Below are 26126 nucleotides of genomic sequence, written 5' to 3'. Positions count from 1 at the left end.
CAGTTGTAGCATCAGTTGTAGCATCAGTTGTAGCATCAGTTGTAGCATCAGTTGTAGCATCAGTTGTAGCATCAGTTGTAGCATCAGTTGTAGCATCAGTTGTAGCATCAGTTGTAGCATCAGTTGTAGCATCAGTTGTAGCATCAGTTGTAGCATCAGTTGTAGCATCAGTTGTAGCATCAGTTGTAGTATCAGTTGTAGTATCAGTTGTAGCATCAGTTGTAGCATCAGTTGTAGTATCAGTTGTAGTATCAGTTGTAGTATCAGTTGTAGCATCAGTTGTAGCATCAGTTGTAGTATCAGTTGTAGTATCAGTTGTAGCATCAGTTGTAGTATCAGTTGTAGTATCAGTTGTAGTATCAGTTGTAGCATCAGTTGTAGCATCAGTTGTAGCATCAGTTGTAGCATCAGTTGTAGCATCAGTTGTAGCATCAGTTGTAGCATCAGTTGTAGCATCAGTTGTAGCATCAGTTGTAGCATCAGTTGTAGTATCAGTTGTAGCACCAGTTGTAGCACCAGTTGTAGCATCAGTTGTAGCATCAGTTTCAGCATCAGTTTCAGCATCAGTTGTAGCATCAGTTGTAGCATCAGTTGTAGCATCAGTTGTAGCATCAGTTGTAGCATCAGTTGTAGCATCAGTTGTAGCATCAGTTGTAGCATCAGTTGTAGCATCAGTTGTAGCATCAGTTGTAGCATCAGTTGTAGCATCAGTTGTAGCATCAGTTGTAGCATCAGTTGTAGCATCAGTTGTAGCATCAGTTGTAGCATCAGTTGTAGCATCAGTTGTAGTATCAGTTGTAGTATCAGTTGTAGCATCAGTTGTAGCATCAGTTGTAGTATCAGTTGTAGTATCAGTTGTAGCATCAGTTGTAGCATCAGTTGTAGTATCAGTTGTAGTATCAGTTGTAGTATCAGTTGTAGCATCAGTTGTAGCATCAGTTGTAGTATCAGTTGTAGTATCAGTTGTAGCATCAGTTGTAGCATCAGTTGTAGCATCAGTTGTAGCATCAGTTGTAGCATCAGTTGTAGCATCAGTTGTAGCATCAGTTGTAGTATCAGTTGTAGTATCAGTTGTAGTATCAGTTGTAGTATCAGTTGTAGTATCAGTTGTAGTATCAGTTGTAGTATCAGTTGTAGTATCAGTTGTAGTATCAGTTGTAGTATCAGTTGTAGTATCAGTTGTAGCATCAGTTGTAGCATCAGTTGTAGCATCAGTTGTAGTACCAGTTGTAGTACCAGTTGTAGTACCAGTTGTAGCATCAGTTGTAGTACCAGTTGTAGCATCAGTTGTAGCATCAGTTGTAGCATCAGTTGTAGCATCAGTTGTAGCATCAGTTGTAGCATCAGTTGTAGCATCAGTTGTAGTTGCCACATCAGTTGCCACATCCCAGAGGGTGCCTGACTACAAGCCACATCCCAGAGGGTGCCTGACTACAAGCCACATCCCAGAGGGTGCCTGACTACAAGCCACATCCCAGAGGGTGCCTGACTACAAGCCACATCTCAGAGGGTGCCTGACTACAAGCCACATCCCAGAGGGTGTCTGACTACAAGCCACATCCCAGAGGGTGCCTGCCTAGAGGACATCATCCCATGTGATTGAAGCGCACCAAACATGGGTAAATTTCCAAATTCTGATCATAATTAATCAAAAGGGCTTATGTACAGACCCACATAGAGACATGCAGTGTTACACTTGTTGATTTGACTCGATTGGTATATATTTCAGGAGTCTGCAGTTCTGCTGGGGATGTGGTGCTACCTGCTGCTGACAACATCCCAGAGGGTGCCTGGCTACGAGCCACATACCAGAGGGTGCCTGACTACGAGCCACATCCCAGAGGGTGCCCGACTACGAGCCACATCCCAGAGGGTGCCTGACTACAAGCCACATCCCAGAGGGTGCCTGACTACAAGCCACATCCCAGCGGGTTCCTGACTACAAGCCACATCCCAGAGGGTGCCTGACTACAAGCCACATCCCAGAGGGTGCCTGCCTAGAGGACATCAGCCCATGTGATTGAAGCGCATCAAACATAGGTAAATTTCCAAATTCTGATCATAATTAATCAAAAGGGCTTATGTACAGACCCACATAGAGACATGCAGTGTTACACTTGTTGATTTGACTCGATTGGTATATATTTTAGGAGTCCGCAGTTCTGCTGGGGATGTGGTGCTACCTGCTGCTGACAACATCCCAGATGGTGCCTGGCTACGAGCTACATCCCAGAGGGTGCCTGACTACGAGCCACATCCCAGAGGGTGCCTGACTAGAAGCCACATCCCAGAGGGTGCCTGACTACAAGCCACATCCCAGAGGGTGCCTGACTACAAGCCACATCCCAGAGGGTGCCTGACTAGAGGACATCATCCCATGTGATTGAAGCGCACCAAACATAGATAAATTTCCAAATTCTTATCATAATTAATCAAAAGGGCTTATGTACAGACCCACATAGAGACATGCAGTGTTACACTTGTTGAATTGACTCGATTGGTATATATTTCAGGAGTCTACATTCTGCTGGGGATGGGTGCTACCTGCTGCTGACAACATCCCAGAGGGTGCCTGGCTACGAGCTACATCCCAGAGGGTGCCTGACTACAAGCCACATCCCATAGGGTGCCTGACTACAAGCCACATCCCAGAGGGTGCCTGCCTAGAGGACATCATCCCATGTGATTGAAGCGCACCAAACATGGGTAAATTTCCAAATTCTGATCATAATTAATCAAAAGGGCTTATGTACAGACCCACATAGAGACATGCAGTGTTACACTTGTTGATTTGACTCGATTGGTATATATTTCAGGAGTCTGCAGTTCTGCTGGGGATGTGGTGCTACCTGCTGCTGACAACATCCCAGAGGGTGCCTGGCTACGAGCTACATACCAGAGGGTGCCTGACTACGAGCCACATCCCAGAGGGTGCCTGCCTAGAGGACATCATCCCATGTTATTGAAGCGCACCAAACATAGGTAAATTTCCAAATTCTGATCATAATTAATCAAAAGGGCTTATGTACAGACCCACATAGAGACATGCAGTGTTACACTTGTTGATTTGACTCGATTGGTATAAATTTCAGGAGTCTGCAGTTCTGCTGGGGATGTGGTGCTACCTGCTGCTGACAACATCCCAGAGGGTGCCTGGCTACGAGCTACATCCCAGAGGGTGCCTGACTACAAGCCACATCCCAGAGGGTGCCTGACTACAAGCCACATCGCAGAGGGTGCCTGACTACAAGCTACATCCCAGAGAGTGCCTGACTACAAGCCACAACAAGATTTGTGAAGATTTCACATTTCGTTGGCCTGTTTAATTCATTCTTGGAAGTATATGTGCTTTTCGAATTGTTGTCAACATACTTGAAATGAGGTACTTCATTACAAGTATGTAGACAGAACACATGTTAAACTTGTATCGAGGTACTATACAAGTTCATGTATTCACATACAAAAACTGCATGTTTGTAATGAGGTACTTCATTACAATCATGTAATTATAACATGTTGCAATGAAGTACCTTATTGCAAGTATGTAAACGTTTCATGTGCGTAATGAAGTACCGCATTACAACCGTGAAACAAGTTAAGTTAATTTGTAATGCAGTTTGCTCATTACAAAATACGAAACAACATAAGTTTATTTGTAGTAAATTCATAACAAATAAAAAGAGAACAATATGTTTAAGGAGTGTGTTTAAGCGTTTATTAGACATTAAGTTTTGTATTGTTACTACTTAATTTGTCTTTCAATTATTTATTAGTCTAATTGTTTACATGGTATTTGTTCTGGGGTAGCTTACATGGTGGCCACCATGTTGTTTTGTTGGTAACTCTTAAAGCTTTTAAAGTGAAAGGTCATGACATTGTGTTGTGTGAATATGGAGGTTGTTTAAGAGTACTCATTACCGAGGTTATTTAATTACAAAGGTCATGACAATGTCATAGAGTCCTCATTAACGAGGTGATTTAATTACAAAGGTCATGACAATGTCATAGAGTACTCATTAACGAGGTGATGTAATTACAAAGGTCATGACAATGTCATAGAGTACTCATTAACGAGGTTATTTCAATTATAAAGGTCATGACAATGTCATAGAGTACTCATTAACGAGGTGATTTAATTACAAAGGTCTTGACATTGTCTTAGCTGTATAGAGTACTCATTAATAGGTTAATATAATTATAATTATAAAGGTCATGACATTGTCTTAGCTGTATAGAGTACTAATTAACAAGGTTTTATAATTACAAAGGTCATGACATTGTCTTAGCTGTATAGAGTACTCATTAACAAGGTTTTGTTATTACAAAGGTAATGACATTGTCTTAGCTGTAAAGAGTACTCATTAACAAGGTTTTATCATTACAAAGGTCATGACATTGTCTTAGCTGTATAGAGTACTCATTAACAAGGTTTTATAATAACAAAGGTCATGACATTGTCTTAGCTGTATAGAGTACTCATTAACAAGGTTTTATTATTACAAAGGTCATGACATTGTCTTAGCTGTATAGAGTACTCATTAACAAGGTTTTATAATTACAAAGGTCATGACATTGTCTTAGCTGTATAGAGTACTCATTAACAAGGTTTTATAATTACAAAGGTCATGACATTGTCTTAGCTGTATAGAGTACTCATTAACAAGGTTTTATAAATACAAGGCCATGACATTGTCTTAGCTGTAAAGAGTACTCATTAACAAGGTTTTATAATAACAAAGGTCATGACATTGTCTTAGCTGTAAAGAGTACTCATTAACAAGGTTTTATCATTACAAAGGTCATGACATTGTCTTAGCTGTAAAGAGTACTCATTAACAAGGTTTTATAATTACAAAGGTCATGACATTGTCTTAGCTGTATAGAGTACTCATTAACAAGGTTTTATAATTACAAAGGTCATGACATTGTCTTAGCTGTATAGAGTACTCATTAACAAGGTTTTATAATTACAAAGGTCATGACATTGGCTTAGCTGTATAGAGTACTCATTGAAAGGTTTTATAATTACGAAGGTCATGACATTGTCTTAGCTGTATAGAGTACTCATTAACAAGGTTTTATAATTACAAAGGTCATGACATTATCTTAACTGTATAGAGTACTCATTAACAAGGTTTTATAATTACAAAGGTCATGACATTGTCTTAGCTGTATAGAGTACTCATTAACAAGGTTTTATAATAACAAAGGTCATGACATTGTCTTAGCTGTATAGAGTACTAATTAACAAGGTTTTATTATTACAAAGGTCATGACATTGTCTTAGCTGTATAGAGTACTCATTAACAAGGTTTTATATTTACAAAGGTCATGACATTGTCTTAGCTGTATAGAGTACTCATTAACAAGGTTTTATAATTACAAAGGTCATGACATTGTCTTAGCTGTAAAGAGTACTCATTAACAAGGTTTTATAATTACAAAGGTCATGACATTATCTTATCTGTATAGAGTACTCATTAACAAGGTTTATAATTACAAAGGTCATGACATTGTCTTAGCTGTATAGAGTACTCATTAACAAGGTTGTATGTATACAAAGATCATGCCATTGTCTTAGCTGTATAGAGTACTCATTAAAAAGGTTTTATAATTACAAAGGTCATGCCACTGTCTTAGTTGTATAGAGTACTCATGAACAAGGTTTTTTAATATAATAATAACATAAAATAATAATAATAATAAATAATAATTAGAGGGGGGTAACATTACAAAGAAGCAATTGTTGTAATGGTTACACACTCAGATGTATTACGATCCCTTTTGTGGGGTGGGAGATGACAACCTTCACGTGGTCCACCCTGTTGTTAACTAATTGTCATCAAACAATATAGCTGTATATACGTATGTATATATAGCTCTATGCATCTAACCAATCTACCCCATCAGGTAAGATGGAATTTGACTCGATGAACTTTCAAGAATGTTCATGATCAGTCCATGAACATGCCTTAAACAGTTCACAACATGTTCATTAGAGCAGTTCATGAACCAATTTTAAGAACTGTTTATCTGTTCAATTGATGGACATTTGATAGGGGAACAAAAGGAAAGCGACGAGTTCTTTATTGGCCGTTTAAAACCAGCAGGGTCGTTGCCAGGAGATAAAGGCCCGAGCAGAAGGCGAGGGCCTTTATCGCACGGCAACATACGTTTAAGAACAAGTCACTACTCTTTTATTCCCATTCATAAATGCCCTTTTGTTAAAAAGCGCGCTTAGAAATAGATATTCGCGCGCGCTTAGAAATAGATTACGCCCTGTTACTAAAAGCTATGAATTTCGCGTTCCGCATGAGTATATTGGCGTACGTAGGCCTGACACGCGGAAGCCGGCCGGTTATAAACAGCTCCAGCTGGGCCCAATTTCATGGCTCTGCTTACCATAAGCAAAAATCAGCGCTTACGGAAGCAGGGAATTCTGTGTATACGGCAAGCGTATTTCATGGGTTAGCGGCGAATTTTGGCTTTTGCGCGTGCCTACTCCACGTTTCTAGGCATTCTACGCTTAAAAGGCTAGCTCAGAAAGCCGGTTATAAACAGCTCCAGCAGGGCCCAATTTCATGGCACTCCTTACCGTGAGCAAAGAATCAGCGCTTGCGGTAGCAGGGAATTCTGTGTATACGGCAAGCGTATTTCATGGGTTAGCGGCGAATTTTGGCTTTTGTGCGTGCCTACTGCACGTTTCTAGGCATTCTACGCTTGAAAGGCTAGCACAGAAAGCCGGTTATAAACAGCTCCAGCTGGGCCCAATTTCATGGCACTGCTTACCGTAAGCAAAGAATCAGCGCTTACGGAAGCAGTGAATTCTGTGTTTAGGGCAAGCGTATTTCATGGGTTAGCGGCGAGTTTTGGCTTTTGCGCGAGTACTCCACGTTTCTAGGCATTCTACGCTTAAAAGGCTAGCTCAGAAATTTGGCAGTACGCAGAGCCATTAAATTGGGCCCTGGTCATTTTCAACCGTTTAAACACCCCCACGTGATGCGCTCTCCACCAATAGGAGTAGCGAAACTGTCTGGATTTTCATAAATTTCATGAATTTTCAGTAAAACTTCATGAATTTTCAGTAAAACTTCCGTCTAAGCTTTCTTAGCCGGTTATGAACTTTAATGAATTATCATCACTCAACTGTGTATCAGCTCCCTGGCATATATGTTATTTTTAATATCCGTATGTCATTGCTAGTAATGCTCAGTAACATAATTATCAATCACTTTACTTTGAAGTGTTTTCTTTTGCCATTGGGTCTAATAAAGCTCTATAGTAAGTTTTAAAAGGTTCAATTTATGTTGCCAGGTTTTTATTCATTCAAACTTACAATTATCTTCATGAAATTAAGTACAAACAATTGTTTTTTTAAAGGATCACCAATAAACAAAGCTATTTATTGAGGCAGAGAAAAATAGAGTTTAACATTCAGTGTACAAGTATGGCTTTTTAGTAAAATAAATGCGTTGGTCATGTGAAACAGGAAACAACTGTATGATATAGACTGATCATTGTAAATAAAAAATTGTCAAAGCCCAGTATTCTCACTTGGTGTATCCCATCATAAGCATAAAATAACAAGCCTTTGAAAATTTGGGCTCAATTGGTCATCGAAGTTGCGAGAAAACGATGAAGAAAAAACACCCTTGTTGAACGGTTTTGTGTGCTTTCAGATAGGAATAAAATACTTCTAGCTAGAAGTCTTTTAATATTTTAGTTAGAAATTACCCCTTTCTCAAAAACTACGTTACTTCAGAGGGAGTCGTTTCCCACAATGTTTTATACCAACAACAGCTCTCCAATGCTCGTTACCAAGTCAGTTTTTAAGTTAATTGTTTTTAGTAACTACCAAACGTGTACCTTCCCTTTAATGCTTCTCATTTTAATTTTTTGGGAGAATACAAAATAGGAAGGATAATTCATATAGGAATATAATCTGAGAAGCATTACCGCGGTAATGCATGTTATGATCGGGTGGGGGGGGGGGGGGGGGTCAAGCATTTGTACCAAGAAGCGAAGTATAATTTTTTTTCTTCTAAAATTTGCATTTTAGGGCCTACTATCCAACTGCTGTAGGCCCTACTCCTCACCGCATGTATAAAGTTGTATGGCATTCCAGAGTTCAATATGGTCCAACTGTAAAGAATTTCATCAAAATAAGATACAATAGGTATACAATCTGAGAAGCGTTACTGCAGTAATGCTTTTATACTAAATTTTGGGGTAATAAAAAGTGGTACCCCGTTTTCCATACTCGGACGTGTGTACTTCTCAAACGATGCAATGTAATTCCAAAGCTGTTGTACTTCTTACCACTTACATTTTTTTGGCATTAGATTTTCAGAGTTTCATTGTCATAATAGGAAGAATAGTTCATATATAAACACAATCTGAGAAGCATTACCGCAGTGACGCTTCTTACATTCAATTTTGGGGTGGCCAGTTTCAGTTAAAGCCATTGGACACTATTGGTAATTGTCAAAGACCTGTCTTCCCACTTGCTGTATCTCAACATATGCATATAATAACAAACCTGTGAAAATTTGAGCTCGATTGGTCGTCGGAGTTGCGAGATAACTATGAAAGAAAAAAATACCCTTGTCACACAAAGTTGTGTGCTTTCAGATGCTTGATTTCGGGACCTCAAATTCTAAACTTGAGGTCTCGAAATCAAATTCGTAGAAAATTACTTCTTTCTCGAAAACTACCCACTTCAGAGGGAGCCGTTTCTCACAATGTTTTATACTACGAACCTCTTCCCATTACTCATTACCAAGTAAGGTTTTATGCTAATAATTATTTTGAGTAATTACCAATAGTGTCCACTGCCTTTAAGCTATTTTACTGTGCTTAGCAAGTTTTTGTGCTTCCAGGCATAATGAAATTAGTCCTACGTTCCAGTCTATTTCCTGGCAGGCAATACATTCCACTGCTCATATTATGAAAAATGCTGTATAATAACGACCAAATAAATAGAAGGCTGGATTTCTGCACAAAAATTTATTCGAAAAAGTCATACAAATTGAACTTTGATAGCGCCCTCTATTGACAGGCTAATTTCATTATGATTCAATATCGCCAATTGTTCTTCATCAATGTTCTCCAATAATTTCACGAAATCGCCTTAAAAATCACAGATTATTCTTCATCCATCAACCACCTAATTCTCGCCCGTGCGTGCAGTATAAAAGTGAGTAGGACTTTTCTTATTTTGTTATCTCTAAAGATGGGATATTGGTATAATAAGTATGGGGCTCGTGATCAGTGATGAACAATCATTGATGGTCGGCTGCGTGCATGGGAAAGTTTGTTATTTACCAGTTACGATATGGTAGTGTTTTACCGTAGTTACAGAAGTTCCGGAGTACTCAATCATCAACTTTGTTGATTATTAAGGTTACTAGTGCTGTATTTCTTCTCTTTGGGCCTAATAATAATCCAGTTGATCTCATTGTTTTGTGTACATGCTGTATTGCTATAAACAAAAATAATATTAATAATTGACACTAGCTAGGCCTAGATGCCCTAGTGTTTCGTTGTCTACGGATATGTGATGTGTGCTTTGTTTACCCACGCCTGCTTCTTCTATTCTGTGGAAGAGGTAAAGACATCATCAGTGGTAAAGCTCGTTCATTTCAACAATGGATGAAGGTAAGTGAAGAATTAACAACTTCTTCCCAATTTTCTCATTTGCTTTCACCTTTTTTGTTTACAGTACAGTACTCTTGATGTTGGAACCGTAATACTTACCTTCATTGGTGATGATCAGTGTTGTAGCCACGGTGGGCAACGGTGGGCGGGCCTGCCCAGTACTGACAATTTCCGCCCGGCACTTCAGCTGAAAAACAGACTTCCAATACCACAACTAGATCCAATGGTAGGTGTTGTGTTGCATAATGGTCATCAGCAAGTGAGGCAGTTGAACATCTTCTGTGATTAATTTCTGGACAGAAGTTTTATTGGGCTGTTAAGTTTGTACAATGATGCATCAAAGCAAAATGAGTTGTCTGTCGACCCTTGTCATTTTTTATTTAATTTTTGGATATCTGAAAAGAGCAAAAGCTATACTCTGCTACTTTGAAAACTCTAGGTTTATACAACCTTTTGTTCAAAATTTATGAAAGGAGATAATACCAAGAGATCTGAGCAACTGAAAAAGGTTGAAAGCCCTTTCTGGTTTAAAACCCTTTACATCCACATGTATCAACCGCTAGACAAATTGCTTAGGCCTGCAGACATCCCGCTCCTCCGCCCCTTTGACTTAATATCGGAGGAACCACCTGCAACCAAGTGGAAATGACCAAAAACACTTTTCCAAAAACAAAGTGTCACCCGCCAGACAAATGTTTGGCCTGGCAGACGCTCTGCTCCCACCCCCCCCCCTCCCCCACTTTGTATAGGGAATTGTGTTATTGGTAATTTCAACTTGGTTTATGTGGCTCCTCCGATGTTTAACCCGGGGGTTGGGAGGGGAGGAGTCTGGCGGGCCCAATGCAGCAAAACCCTTGTCTGGGGGCTGATACTGGTTTGGGGAATAGTGTCATTGGTCATTTCAACTTTGTTTGAGGTGGTTCCTCTGATGTTTACTTAAGTAGGGGGGGGGGGGTGTCTGGCGGGCCCATGGATGCAGCAAAACTTTTGTCAGGCGGCTGATACTGGTATTGGGAATAGTGTCATCATTTGTCATTTCAACTTGGTTTTAGGTGGTTCCTCAGATGTTTAACCCAGGAGGAGGGGGGGGGGGGGGTGTCTGGCGGGCCCAATTCAGCAAATCTCAAGTCTGGCGGCTGATACTGGTATTAATTATAGTATTATTGGTCCTTTCTCTATATGGTCATTTCAACTGCAGTTCCTCTGTTGTTTAACCCAGGGGGAGGGGGGGGGGGGGGTTGCAGGCCAATGCAGCGAAATTATTGTACTACTACTAGCATACTTGTTGTTATTAAATTATGGGCTCTTACGTTTTAAAAGAATACCAGGTCGACGCGTGGGGCCAGGGCTGGAGCTCCAGAAAGGGGGAGTTTTTAGAATTATGTATTTCAAGAGGCGGTATCACTGAGTATGGATTGAATTTTTGGTGCGTCTTCATAAACTCTTGGAGTATCAAGAAGACGATAGGCCTACCCATGCCGGATTAACATGAGTTGAGATTTGTGAGTTTGGTGTTATTTACCGAGCTTTGTTTGGTTTGATTGACTGTTCGCAGGGAAGAGGTTGAATCAAGGAAGAGGCTGAGTGAGAAGAATGCAGAGGACTTGAAGCATATGGATAAAAGACGAAGAGACAACCAGGTTATTACAGTTTGGAGAAATCTTTCCATAAAGCTTTGTCCTTTTTCTTGAAACTGTACTTAATTTTGGTCCAATTCCAATCCATCAAGTAATATATTTATTTGTTTATTTATTTATTCACTTAGGCTTTAAAAACTTCAAAACACACAGCAACAATAAGTAGAAATGTGTAATTTTTACATTATTAGTAAAATAATTAGAGACATATCAACAAAAAGCAAGCAGAAGCCTATAGGGATTGCCCAATAGGGAACCAAATCACAAGCCAGTTCTTGAATTGGTCTCAACGTTTTGACTAGCTTGCTCTAGTCGTCGTCAAGAGATTGACTCCGCGGTAGTGCAGTTAATTATGATCCTATAAAGCTAAAGTAGTTGTCCCAGCCAATTTTCTATACCTTCCGCCCGGGTATAGTTACAAAGCAGGACAGTTCTTTTCAGAACAAGTCTCTCAAAAATCTGATAATCTACTCTTTGTGGTAGTAGAATAAAGAAAGACAGTTCTCTAAGAACAAACTCTACCTGGCAAGTAGAAACACACATGGTGTTACCGCAAACCAAATATATATTGATACCTCACCATGCAATGCCTAAATTCTGTTGTACCCTTTTCACTGATGAAAGAGGTTTCTAAAAAAGTAATTGCCTTGTTAGTGATTTCCAATCCATGTTTAGTTTCACCTCACATGTAGGTGCTTGTGAACTATGTGTGTAATTTTTTTTCCCAAAAGACTTTGATGCTTTATTTGTCGTTAAAAAGACAAATAGTTAATTATTTTTTGCAAATTATTTATTATGACCCATCAAAATGAACTAGGCATATCTGAGCTTTTAAGGAACTGGTGGTTCTCAAATGTAATACTGTAAAAAATTAACTATGCCTAGTGATCAAATGCACACAAAACGTGCAACTACACAGCTGATGTAAATTTGTCCGATATTTGTCGTTTATTTTAGGTTGCGTAGAGAACCCTACTGAAGTACTTTCGACGAGCAGTAGCGTCTAGACAAACAGTAAGTACAGTCTTTCTTATGTTTTTTCTCCTGTAGATGATCAGCGTATATTAACAGAAACATGAGTCTTTAACCAATAGTTCTTTTCCGAACCAACACTACTCATAAAGAGATTCACATGGTGTTATCGCAAAATGTTCTTATACTGTAGTTATAATTCCACCATACAAAGTTTCAAATCCTACTAATGGTGGTGGGCATCAAATAGGTGGGGGGGTGACAAGGGGAGGGGGGCACAATATCAAATGTCCCCCCCATCTTTTTGACCACCTTAATCATGAAGCCCAAGTATTGCACTGTGTAAGACCAACCCTGTGTCTCGCCATGGGCATTAATCCTGGGGGCTAAGGATGACACAACTTTTTAGAAGGGTGGGGGACACTATATCAAATGTCCCCCCTCAAAATTTACCAAAGATTGCACCACAGAGCATCTAAAATGCAGAATTTTCCCGTGCCTATATCCGCTTAGGGCTTAGATGAAGTGTCATTTTTAGTAACAATACAAAGTATGAGAATACTAGTGAATTCTTTTTTTAAACCCTGACTTGCAGCTGCCCCCAAGCCGGTTTCCAATGCATCAGCTTTCTACAGTAGAGGGCGCCAGATTGCTGGTTACTCTGCCACGGATGCATTGCTAAAATCAAGGTGAGTTTGTTGGGTTTTTTAAAGTGGGGCCTTAAAAAAACATGTTATTTTTTATATGGCATTAGTTCTATTTGTCCTCACAACCTGATGTTGATTTCTTTAGAGCACAACAACTTTTTTTTTTATTTGGGAGACTTCTCTACTACCTCAGATTAGATTCTCTGAATGGACCCTACCCATGAAATATGCTAATTACATTCATGCATGCGTACAGACCCTGTTGGTTGCAGACGCGCAATCGCGTCTGCGTCACGCACCCATTAGCTGTTTACAAAACAGCGCGATGCTCCCTCATTTTGCCAACCAAAACGTTAGTGCGCACGCGCTATGTGCAACTTACATATTTCATGGAAAGGGTCTATTGGGGAGACTTCTCAGTTCTGGAAAGAACTGTCCTGCTTCTTAAATACAACCTAGGCAGAAGGTAGGAAATCTACCTAGCAAGTAGATACGCATGTTGTTATCGCTAACATCGATACCTAGGTTATTGATACCCCACCGTGCAATGCCTCAAGTCCCATATTCTTAATGTTGTTTGTCCCCTCAGGCAAACCAATTCTAACGTCACGGTAAAGCGTACCCCTGGATTCCTGAGCGTCTTTAACTCAAAGAGGTTGTACCCGATCACAAGCTATCCGGCTGGAAGCAGAAGAGCATCCCCACAGCAGTCAAGACGTCTCAGATCAGTCTACAAGGGTAGGTCATTCACACACTTAAAAAAAAAAGTATTATTATTACTTTTTTACCCTTTCACCGATGTGTGTTAGCACTGTATACTCAGTACTTTCCCGATTGCTGTGGAAAAATATCACCAGCATGTTACTCGGGTGGGATTCGAACCCACAACCCTTGCAATTTTAGAGCAGTGTCTTACCAATAAGACTACCGTGACTGCCAGTAGCTAGAGGCAGTTTGAATCCTATTGGCAGCGGGTACCACAACGATATAATAGATGTTAACATAGGATTCGAACTGCCAATACGGGTACTGCATTAATATTCTTTAGCACCAATGTAACATTACCATCTATAACAATAATAACATTAATTAGTTTTTATCTCAAATGTCTCAATGTGCTTTTTATTTTTTGCTTATTTGTTGTATTATCTGGTGTCAGTGTGTGAAAACGGAAAATGCCTTTTTGCAATCTTCGACGCATGTATAAAGTTCAAAGCATCAAGAAACCATTGTTAGAAAGCTAGTTGAAAATACCCATAACTTTTTTTACAGAGCTTGATTTTAAAAATGTTCATTGCTGTTTTCCCGGATTGCTACTTTTTACTTGTATTTGTGTGTGTCCGTTTGTAATGTTGGTGACGATTTGTCTGATTTGTGCACTTTTTCCGCCAGATTCTCAAATCTTGGTAATACGTGTTACATGAACGCCATTCTCCAGTCGCTATTCTGTCTGGAATGCTTCACTGCAGACATGCAGAATCAAGACATCATTCCACTCATGCAGAAATCAAGTCTCTACTGGTAAGACATTTTGGGCCCCTCACGATTGAGACTTGTCAGAGAAGATGTGGCGTAAACACTGGCATAACTGGGGTGGGTGGGTTGGGGCATCATATTCTTCAACACTTTCAAATAACACTGTGTGAACGTGTGCAAGTTCACACAGTGTTTCAATCCCCTACATTATGTGGACTTTTGTTATCAGGTCCACTCTTGTTATGTAGTGTACATGAGTTTTAACCCAATTCACCTAACGCCATCATCAGAATAATCTTGGATGCACCATTTTGGTGGTCAATGTAAACGTGTGTTATTCAGTGAAGTGCGCATTTTAGGCGACGCGACGTTTACACGTAAACCTATTGACCACCAACATGGTGAGCATGGCATCAGTTGCTGCATGTGACGCGCTTGCAAGGGTTCAAACGCTATCGAATATCCTGAAACGCCCTCTAGCGTTCAGTATTTCTTACACTTTCTGCCGAGCAGATTTGCGTGTGGGAATAAGAGTCTAGCGTGTTTACGAAAAACGAGCGAAACGGTGAGGCTTCATTCAACAAAAATTACCAAGTTAGGATACTCTGGATGAGCAAAAAGGAGTATTTAATTGTGTTTAGTAAAGTTCTTCCGTCCTGATTTTGGGTAATTTTGTTGGGCGATCTTGTTTATTGTTCCAATCCATTGTTTTTTTTTGGTCACATATAATGCGCGGTTGTTTGGGTTTTTTTGCGGGTTGATTTCAAGACAGACCTGGGTTCTAGAATGCAATCATGTGTTAAACAAAGGCGCAGCTGTTTTTGCTGCTTTTAAAAATGTTTTTTAAACGAACATTTTGTTCACAAAACAGACGCCGGCACCGACCATTCCATACACATAATTGAAAAAAAATACTGTCTAACTAGTATGCTTCTTCATGGATGTTGCAACTTTTTTGATGTCTACTTTTTGTTGGGGGTTTTTCTGGACGAAAGTGGGAAGATTTTGGGAACTTCGGTACGATGTATTATGTTTATGAATACTTATTAAAACTACAATAATAGGCAATGTTTATACATGATAAAATAACTTGAGCGATCGCACGTAACCCTCCCTCACAGTAGATTTGAAGGCAGTACATAAAAAGTTAATGATATTTTAACAGTCGGTTTTAAAGTGTTTTTGGGTGTTTTTTTAATAGTAAAAACACTATTTTTTTTCTTCATAAAAAAGTTCTTCTTACTTTTATGTCGAGTGCTTACAATAAACCGTGGACTAAAAAAAAACTACTTAAATAAAGACATTTTAAATTTTGCTCTGACAAATAATTTGACCTGTTTTTAAATTAATTTTAAAACTACTTAAATAAAGACATTTTAAATTTTGCTCTGACAAATAATTTGACCTGTTTTTAAATTAATTTTAATAACATTGTTATTACATTTTTAAAGAAAAAATACTCTAACATTAATGAGCCCTCTTACGAAAACAATAACTTGGTACACATAAATAAAGTATGGCTTCCAGTGCAGTTAAGTTTACGTTGCAATTCATGTTGAATTTTGAAATAGCGACGATCGGAAATCGAGCAGTTGGTATACAACAGTATACTATTAGTTTTAAAAAATAACATAAAAAATTGACGGACCAGTCAAAAACCTGGCGGACCAGTGAAAAATCAAGCCAACTGGTCCTGCTGGCCAGTTGAAAAAAAAGTTGAGGGCAACCCCTGTTTGCTCTGCAAAGCAGTTAACACGGACAGTTTTGTGAAAAGTTTTGTGACTGTTATGAATCTCCCTGTCAAAATTCTTTTGTTTTAGGTGTTGTGATCTTGCTCATAAGTATTGATATATCGATTACTGTTACAGGGCCTTAGCTCAATTGCTATGCGCCAAGCAGAGCAATCACTCATCGGAGAGCATTGGGGTGTATCTACGTAAAGTGAAGCAAGCTATCTCCACAACGGCAGCTCGATTCTCTGGATTTATGCAACACGTAAGTTATCAAATCTGCATTATGTTAATGGTGCTGCTTCAGAGAAAATCAAGCTGACCTGGGTTATTGTACAATCAATCAATCAATCAATCAATCAGCCAATCATTCAATCAATCAATCAATCAATCAATCAATCAATCAATCAAGCTCTATCAGGTTCCACCTACTTTGTATAATCCAGATTAGCCGGCAAGGTTATTGAAGAGCAGATATAGTCCAACCTTGTCCATTTTTTATTAATAAGGTATATGAATTCCACTCCCACTTGTATTGTTTTTTTTGTAAAGGTTGCTTATGAAAGGCTAATATTAAAGAGCCATTAATATTGCTGAGTATTACATTGTTTCTTGCTAGAGTGTTGTTAATATCTCAGAGTACATTTGGTTGCCGGAGTGTCGATACGAATATCAGAGTAAAACACCTTTTCGCAAATACTGGGGTGCGTGCGTAAAGCTTGGAATTAGGTGCATAGTGGTCTAGCTGGTGATCAAATTTTATCCATATCTATCCCACAATGCACCTCATTCAACAGTCTGCGCTTGCGCAGTGGTATTTGCGAAATGCATCTTGCCATATTGTTGTTAAATGAGCAGTGGTGCCATACTTAACTGCCTCAAAACTTCTGCGTGACAATAGAATATTGTCAAAAGGAAATGCACTACAACAAAGTAATCCAACTAACTCTTAAAGGCAGTGGACTCTATTGGTAATTACTCCAAATAATTATCAGCGTATAACCTCACTTGCTAAAGAGTAATGGGGAGAGGTTGATAGTATAAAACATTGTGAGGAACGGCTCCCTTTGAAGTGACGTAGTTTTCGAGAAAGAAGTAATTTTCCACGAATTTGATTTCGAGACCTCAAGTTTAGAATTTGAGTTCTTGAAATCAAGCATCTGAAAGCACACAACTACGTATGGCAGGGGTGTTTTGTTCTTTCATAGTTATCTCGCAACTCCGACGACCAATCAAGCTCAAATTTTCACAGGTTTGTTATTTTATCCATATGTTGAGAGTGAGAAGACTGGTCTTTGACAGTTACCAATAGTGTTCATTGTCTTTAAACCTCTGCATTTCTAGGATGCGCAAGAGTTCCTCTGTCAGTGCCTGGATCAACTCAAAGACGACACCGAAAGGGCCAACAAGAGGGCGCTAAACTCCCCCTTGGACGAGACCCCAGGGACGGATGATGATAAATGAAACTGAGGTCTCGCTATCCGCACGACTGCCCGATTGTCAAGAACTTTGAATTTGAAGTCATGCCCTCTACGATCTCTTGCTGGACATGCCCAGAAGGAGGTTTGGCAATTATTTTTTCTCTCTTGAGAATACTTTTTTTTTTTTTTACTTTCGGCTCTGGCTCAACAATGTTCTAAAATATTTTTTCCGTTTTGTATTCCTCCCCGTTTTGTGGCCACATAACATTCAGTTGGGAGGGTTCTGATATTATGCTATGATATTATTCTAGAACTCTTGTATATAAGATACTCTCGTATCTTGTATATAAACCTTTATTTTATTCCTGAGACGATGTGATTTGTTGGGCTGCTTCTAGTGCGGGTGTTGTGCTGACATTTGTTTCCTTTAGTCTTTAAGTGACTGTTTTATTTTGTCCTGTATTGTGCATTGTATTTTTATAATTGTGTGCTGGAGTGTTAAAAACAGTACAGGAGATCTTGTTAATGTCATAATGTATTTCCTAATTTTGAAAGATATATTGTGTATTTTGAATGTCTTTTTAAGCACGAGATCCAAGGCAATATCTATTGTAATCTGTACATGTATTGAGAATGTTCTCCTTTTTGGATTACTTTCGGCTCTGCCTCAAAGTTCTCAAATGTCAGAATTTTTTTCCCCACATGACAAGGTAGACTGGACTTCACTCAGACTCGACTGCACCTCAATAATTCTGTGCGAATGCATTTATATATCTTATCTATCACTTTTTCTATAATTTTTAATTGTTAATGACTAATGTTCTATCTTTAAATTATTCTAATATACATCATAAACTCTTGATGTCACTTTTTGTAAACTGAATAATTGTTACCGGACTTGTTGTTTGGTATTTTTTAATAAAACCAAAAGGAAACAAAAATAATGTGATTTTTGGAGAAGTTTCCTTCTCTATAAAAGTAAATTCATTGCCATACTTTTTCAATTTTAAAATGTTAATTGTCACAATTCAATATTTCTATCAATTGTTTTAAACTTTTCCATATTTCAGTATTTCTAACCCTATCGGGTCGATCCAGGTTGAGGTATAATGCCGTGTCCAAATTGGCGACTTTGGCTACAGCTACGGCTAGATCAGCGCGTCTGTCAGTGTTGAAGAATGGCCGTAGCTGTAGCCGAAGTCGCCAATTCGAACACGGCCTAACTTAGAGAGGTTTGCGGTGACAACATGTGAATATCTCTATGTGACTAGTGTTGGTTCCGAAAAGAACCGGTGATTAGGGACTCCTATTAACGATTGTTATAATTTGTCCATGTTTCAGTCGTTCTAACCCGATCGGGTCGATCCAGACGGCGCTGGAGCAGTTCTTCAGAGAGGAGGGTATAGAGTATGCCCGCGGAGAATGTAACTGCAAGCAGGCTATAGTCACGCATAAGTTCACTAAGCTACCAAGGTAATAGAAGTTTTTGTTGGGATGTGTTTTTTGTGATGCTGATTGGAAGCTGTTTGTTGCTGTTTCCTTAGCAACTAGGCAGTGCATTCAGCTGAACTTTTACATGTGACTTATAATGTATATTTCTTTATAATTTTGCCTATAAATCAGCATTTAATGGACAAAACCCAATATGAGTGCCAGTGTCTTTAAAGATTGATAATATTGAAGAATTATTTATTTTTGTCATTTACAAAATATTGTTTTTATATTGGGTTATAGTAGCCCTATTTTGTACCTAGATTGAGGATTTATATATATATATGTCTTGCCTTTTTAAATACCTTTGTTCATGGGTGTTTGTGCATGTTTTTTCATGCCCTGATGTCCATCTGTGTATTGTTTTGTTTTCACCAACTGTTACCACTGTGCAATTATCCTAGTATAATCCTAGGTAATCGAAGTAACAGAACAGCAAACCCTGTTTTTTTTACCTTCATTTTCCTCCTTGCTGAGAATTTCATGTTGTCAATAGTAATGATAAATTGGTATAAGAGTTGTCTTCAGAAAACCTTTTTCAATTTATCATCAATTGCAAAGCTTTTGATGGCAAATTGGTCCAATGGTGCTCAATCAAAGGTAGTGCTGTCTTTCATTTTCACTTTTTTTTCTAAAGAATTGATAAATTTGTCTTCGTAAACCTGTTTGAATTCATCATTGTCACTTACAAAGCTTTCGAATGCAAATTGGTCCAATGGTTTTCAATCAGACATGTTATGTCTTTCATTCTCGCCTTTCCAAAAACCGCAACCTTACAAGCGGACACTGAAGATCGCAAGAACTATGTCTCGAGTCATTCTTAATTTCTGCAACCGTTATAAATTATAAGTGGTGACTGATTGTTTTCCAATAAATCGCAGAGCAAACCAATCAGCTTACAGAAAACATTTTCCCAACATGTATTCTCCTGTCCTTGTTTGATTATTTGATCATTCATCACCTCTGTCCGACCTGTCAAACCAAATGAGTTTTCTGGACTTGATAGTGGGGCAATTTATCTTGTTCTTTCAGGGTAATTATCATTCATCTTAAGCGCTACAAATTTGACGTCTGGCGCCTTCCAGTACTCCAAGCTCCGTCGCCGCATCCTCATACCCAGGTACTTGTCCGTCCACTACCACTGCACCAAGGAAACCCAGAGTCCAACCTCTCTCCCAAAGTCATTAGTCAACGGGACGTCATCTCCAAGGCCACAACAACTCAATGCCGAGAGAACTCAAAGGTTGTCCCTCACAGCCCCGTCGACGAGGGAATCTAATTGGTCTGCAAGGAGCGAGTCGTTTAAGCCCTCGCGCTTCAGTTTTGCACCCTCAAGGAAGAGGCTGAACCATGACGACAACAGGTACTTAAATATTTTCTCATCATCGATGTGATTTCATGTCACTCAATAACTATTTATCTACCAGCCTAATCAAGTCAATGAGGTTAGGTTGGGTTTTTGTTTTTGGTGTTGCCATGCAAAGTTCAGAATGTAACTTTTGCACTGACCGTATGCGAAGCGTGATACATTGACACTCACAATACTCAGAGTGCAATATGAAAACTGTGATTGGGTTATCGCCTGATATCACACTCTGGTTTGATTGGATTATTAGTGCATACTGGAAGGTAATATAGTAGAAACAATAATACATGGCACCCTGAACTAAGATATTGACAAAATGGAGAGCCCGCCAACACAGGGTTAGCAGGCCTGTATGCTTTGTTTGTGAAAGGGCACCGGCACCAAGGCATTTTTCCCTTGGTAATGGTGCACCTTATGTGGAAATTGTAAATTACTGGAGCATTTCAAAGGCAATGACCAGAGGGGCAATCGCCCTCGTTACCTTTCGTGAAGTATAAGGCCTTGAGTGCTGGCACGTTAATTTGGAGTTCGTTGGTTCAAATCCTGCTCCCGGAATCATTAAAAAAATTTACCTGATCGGTTTCCCTTGTGGTTTATTATTTGATATTATACATGTACATTACAAGACTTAAAATTGTGGTTTTAATTGATCGTTGTTCATATTGTATACTTTTGTTTGAATATTGTTGAACGTTGATAAGGCATTAATTTATGTAAAATGCCTGTCACATGTCATTTGATTTCTTGTTTATGAAATGTTTCTTATTTTGGTTTGTAAATTTATAAACATATTTTTCCCTCAATACTATTTAAATGGATGCTTTTATCTGTCACCCTCATATTGAAATATGCTTTTTTCATTCATTGTTTTCTTCCAGGTTATTTTGTTAAAATTCAAAACCCATTGCAGACTTCTAAGTTTTGTGTGTTTTTATCTGTCACCCTCATATTGAAACATGTATGCCTTTTTTCATTCATTGTTATCTTCCAGATGATTTTTATAATTCAAAACCCATTGCAGACTTCTTATATGTTTAAGTTTTGTCCTTTCAGATGACTTCCTCTTTTTGGGTTTTGATTTTCCTCCTTTATATTTCACTTTCTGTGTACAAAAGTACAGGAATATTATCTTTTCTTCTGTTTTTCTTGCCTGGTTTTCTCTTTTCCTCATTTTTGTCATGGATAGTTAATACTAACATGCCTGGGGTTGATTTCACAAAGAGTTAGGACTCGTCTTATCTCGAGTTAGTACGAAACTCGTCCTAACTTAGGATAAATGTAAAGGTCTGCATGCTACAGTGCAGGTTTGGGACTCGTCCTAAGTCCTAGGATTAGTCTTAAGTTAGGAAGAGTTTTGTGAAATCGACGGCTGGTATGTCTTGTGCCTCTTTATCAATGTTGTTTTGAGACTCGTATACGTAGTTTGCTTTCTATTGTAACAATTGCTTTGTGTATATTTGTTTATTGTTTTATGTTTTGAGTTGCGCAAATGTTGCCATATAAATGTCTCGTATTATTATTGATACTATAGTTTGGGTGTATTAGCTCATCAATTAGATTAGAATAGGAGCTTTTACATCATTATCCCCCAATTAGGCCTAGTTAGAGTGTAAGGTTAGACGTCACATTACATTGATACCACTGCTTATTAAGTTTTCTTCACTTTTAATACCTTTATACTATATCCGATTTTTGTTTTTGGCCTGTGGTGTCACTGTTGGTGAATTTATTGCCGCTTTGTAAATGATAAATAGGTTATATATGTATAATATGGAGTTTAATATATTTGTTTTCAACCCTTACCTGACAATATGCAAACAATTGCAGTAGTAGAATTTATAGCAAGACAAGTTCTCAACTTAATGTAATCATGTAACCAGTAAGTAGATTATACACATGGTGTTACGGTAAACCAAATATAAATTGAGAACAAAACATGTGACAATTTGTTAATTGATTTTTTTTCTCCTCACTTTTTGTGGCAGTAAACAACCAAGGCAAACCATTCTCCTGGAAAGTAACACAGACTCAGACGATGACGAGACCCAAAAAGTCTTAGAGATGAGTAAAAAAGAGTCGGAGAGAAAAAAGCGAGAGGCAGATGAGAGGTTGCGGCTTGAGGAAGAAGAATTGAAAAAGGTTTGATGTCCCCCCACCCCCTTCCAAGTTTATTTTTTGTGTTAGCAAGGCAGGTTTAATACCTTGAATAGGAAGAAAGTATCTGTTTTAGAAAGTCAGAATGTTTTTATGTGGACATTAATTTTTTGCCAGCAACCCGCTTGGGCTTGGGATAAGGCTCTGTTACTTGAAAAACATTTTACTAATATTTGAGATTGCCAAAAATTTCAACTAATTTTAGTAATGAAAATGAGTATTTGACCCACTGCATCATTGTCATTTAAGGCTGCTGATTGCAGCATTTGCCATTATGGGAGTAAAATTGCATATGAATTTTATGGTAGGCATTTAAAAATCTGTTTTTAATGGATTGAGTGTCACCTAATATGTTCACTAACTGCACAATCATGGAGAAATTCATTGTACAACACTCTCAAAATGGCGCAACAAAGATTTTCCTGATCATCAAATTTAAGTTCTGGTGGTTAGGTCATCGGAGTGCGTATTCAAATTCTGGTCGGGACACTATAAGTGGGTACCAGCTAGGGTAGAGGTTGATACTGTGTATGAAAAGCCCTTAGAGCATAGGGTTGCCCAGGTTGTATACCCCCAAGGGAGCTGAGACAGATTAAAAGAATGTTATGGCCAATTGACCAATGCAATAATGTAAAGCGCCTTGAGAGGGTTATTGTGAAATGTGCTCTATATAAGAACTAGTTATTACTACAAATATTTTTATGACATCATGTCGTTTTTTGGTTGAATTAGCCAACGGTTAATCACAGGCCAATAATCAAAATTTGTATTGGTTACTGTCGCCAAAACACACCCCTTGAAGTGTAACTTTGAAATATCCTATATTGCATATTTAAGTTAATCCTGTGATTGATCCATCTTATGGTGAAGACTATACAGAGCGTACTGTAAAAAGATGCATCAAGATAGAGCTACTGGTCCCCTCTCAATGTTTTTTGATCTTGCGGAATGCTAATTGCATACAGTTTTAGGTCATCATATAAAAGCATGATTCATTTGAAATGTTTTGCATCGAAACACAGGCTATTTGACACCCATGTACTTTAAACATAAATGTTTTTAATAAATGGATTAAAGGAGCACGTTGCCTTGGATCGGTCGAGCTGGTTTTTGAAAAGTGTTGTAACCGTTTGTTATAAAATGCATTGATCAGAAAGATGTTTTAAAAGTAGAATATAATGATCCACACAAAGTTGCCTCGAAATTTTGTAGTTTTCTTCATACCTCGTCGACAAACACCATCGGCCATTCATGGGAGTCAAATTTTGGACTCCCATAAATGGCCGACCGTGTAAGTTCACAAAGTAAAAGGAAAACCATGCAACTTCGACGCAAATATGTGTGGATCATTGTATTCTACTTTTAAAACATCTTTCCAACAATATGCATTTTATAACAAATGGTTACAAACGCTTTTTATAGACCCACTCGTCCAATCCAAGGCAACGTGTTCCTTTAATGTGACAGCACTCTATACCAACTGAGCTATCTAGACCTATGTCGGTGTCCCTATTTTGTACATACATCGTTTTAAACTGTCGTGTAGCCAGGGATCATATATGACACAGTTGGTAGAAATGTCTACACGTTAATCTGGAGGTGGTTAGTTCGAGTCGCACTCTAGTCAATTTTGTTTTTCAACCCAAAATTGTTTTCTTTACAGGTCTAAAAGAGAAATGACAAGACAAGCACATAAGAAAATGAGATGATGGAAAACCTCTTTAGTTGTTTGTGTTCTGCTCAGATGTTGCCTAGCGACAAGGGATGCTCAGGTAATACTGCTCAGAATTATTATCACAACAAATCCTTATGTAAAAGATAAATCGAACATTGAAAGGGGCAGCAGTGTAGACCGACTCATGAGCAGGCCTGGAACTTCATATTGGAAGGGCAAGGCCATTTGCATTTTGCAAAGGGCACTTCAGTGGGAAACTTTTGAAGGCACCAAGGCTAATACATGGGGCAATGGAGACCGATGGTCTCCGTAGCAAGCATGTTATTCCAGGCCTGAGTGCAGATGCTATAGGGAAGGTATTTTGATGGTGTTTATATAAAACCTTTGATCAAAGTTAATTGCATCAGAACAACCATGTCAAATCTGCATGTAAAATCTTATTCAAACTAGCTTATGTTGGCCAACTTACAAACGCCAGAACAACTCAGAGTATCCATTTTTTTATGGTCAGTTGACCATATTATTTGAACCAGGAAATCTATTGTGCTGCATGCACAGGCTAGGCAGGCACCTAAACCGTGCGATGCTTTGAATCCCTCATGAAAAAATATGAAGGGTACTTTAATCTCCCTTTCTGGGGGATATTGTGTAATTCCGGATTCCAGACCTTTTGTCCTTAATTTACAAATGATGGAGCAGGTTGCCATCACTGTATTTGGCTCAGTGAGAGGTTGTCCGAATGGTAAATTATTAGTATTAGATTATCACCCTTAGCCTTGGCCAAGGTTTTACGATAAAGAGTGAACTCATACCTTTTTTTTAAAACACAAAACAGAAGTAAGTTCATTATGTTTCCATAATAAAGCTGAGGGGGTGGAAAGTCTCGATTACCTACAGAGGTGAGGTAACCAATAATTATTTCTACTAGTTATTTGTTTTTCTTTGATTTTTTTATTATCTTGCAGTACTTTGATAACATCTTCTCTACATTGGGAGAGATTGAAAGAGAACAGGTGATGAGGAGGGTGACTCCAGGAATGCGGCCCCATTACAATATGAGCATGAGGCGACCACGGACACATGTTTATGCCAGACTGCAACACTGTACTAATGAAACTCAATGCATGCATCAAGGACATTCACCAAAGAGCCACTGCAAACAAGATGATGCTTAATGCTGCAAGGCATTGGTTCTTCATTTTACATCAAGATTTTCACAACAGCCACTTCCAGTCATTTCCATCACGGTTGGTGATGTGAAACCACTCAACGAAAGCCAGAAATCTCTGTGCAGTCATGGATGAACATGTACATGTATCACTGAAGGCCCATGTCTCTACCCTATATGCCGCTCTTAAATTACTGTCATCCAAAGATGTTTTAAATTTAGAAAATAATGATCCACACAAATACACCTGGAAATTGTTTAGTTTTCCTTGGCCGTCTTGAACTAACATGATCTGCCATTTTGTTGAAGCAGTAGTTTGACTCCCCAAAATGGCAGACCATCATAGTTCACAAAGTATTTGGAAAACCTCACAGTTTTTAAGATCACTTCTTCCCTGACATGTAAAAAATATCGAGATTAAATTTTGAATAGTCTACCAACTAGTAGTTTCAAAACTAGCTAAACTTAAAACGTGGTTTTCTCGAAAAAGACATATTTAGCTGCTTTTTTGGCCCTTCATGAAATTGCTGACAATATGATTGAAATTAGAAAATAATTTTCCACAAAAATATACCTGGAAATCGTTTGTATTTTCTTGTAACCCTCCTGAACTATAACACAACCTGCCATTTTTGTTGAAGCAAATTCATGACTCCTCAAAATGGCAGACTATTTTAGTGCACAGTATAAGTATTATGGAATTTTTGACTCCACAAAACACAAAGTAAAAGG

The 26126-nt window shown here is 38.5% G+C and overlaps 1 protein-coding gene across 3 annotated transcripts; it reads left to right on the top strand.

Annotated features, from left to right (window-relative positions):
• The first annotated feature begins 9086 nt into the window (after positions 1-9086).
• LOC117300876 (ubiquitin carboxyl-terminal hydrolase 29-like) lies at positions 9087-25672 on the top strand. Of its 3 annotated transcripts, XR_004520230.1 has the most exons (14): positions 9087-9196; positions 9722-9883; positions 11213-11297; positions 12252-12308; positions 12862-12955; positions 13503-13651; positions 14306-14434; positions 16258-16384; positions 17464-17682; positions 18882-19013; positions 20064-20394; positions 22383-22536; positions 24215-24323; positions 25192-25672. XR_004520230.1 is itself a non-coding variant. In XM_033784731.1 (5 exons), exons 2-4 carry the CDS (start codon positions 17669-17671, stop codon positions 20308-20310), a joined length of 393 nt encoding a protein of 130 aa, XP_033640622.1. In that variant the 5' UTR covers positions 16043-16384; positions 17464-17668; the 3' UTR covers positions 20311-20394; positions 22383-22443. The 3 variants fall into 3 exon arrangements, 1 of the variants encoding a protein (XP_033640622.1); XR_004520231.1 differs by lacking the exon at positions 20064-20394; XM_033784731.1 differs by lacking the exons at positions 9087-9196; positions 9722-9883; positions 11213-11297; ... (4 more) ...; positions 24215-24323; positions 25192-25672 and having other exon boundaries at positions 16043-16384; positions 22383-22443.
• The last annotated feature ends 454 nt before the right edge of the window (positions 25673-26126 follow it).

The sequence above is a fragment of the Asterias rubens genome, chromosome 16 (genome assembly GCF_902459465.1).
Source record: "Asterias rubens chromosome 16, eAstRub1.3, whole genome shotgun sequence".
Classification (NCBI taxonomy): domain Eukaryota; kingdom Metazoa; phylum Echinodermata; class Asteroidea; order Forcipulatida; family Asteriidae; genus Asterias; species Asterias rubens.
Note: the sequence above shows the minus strand (reverse complement) of the source record. Positions and strands in the feature narration are given on the sequence as shown.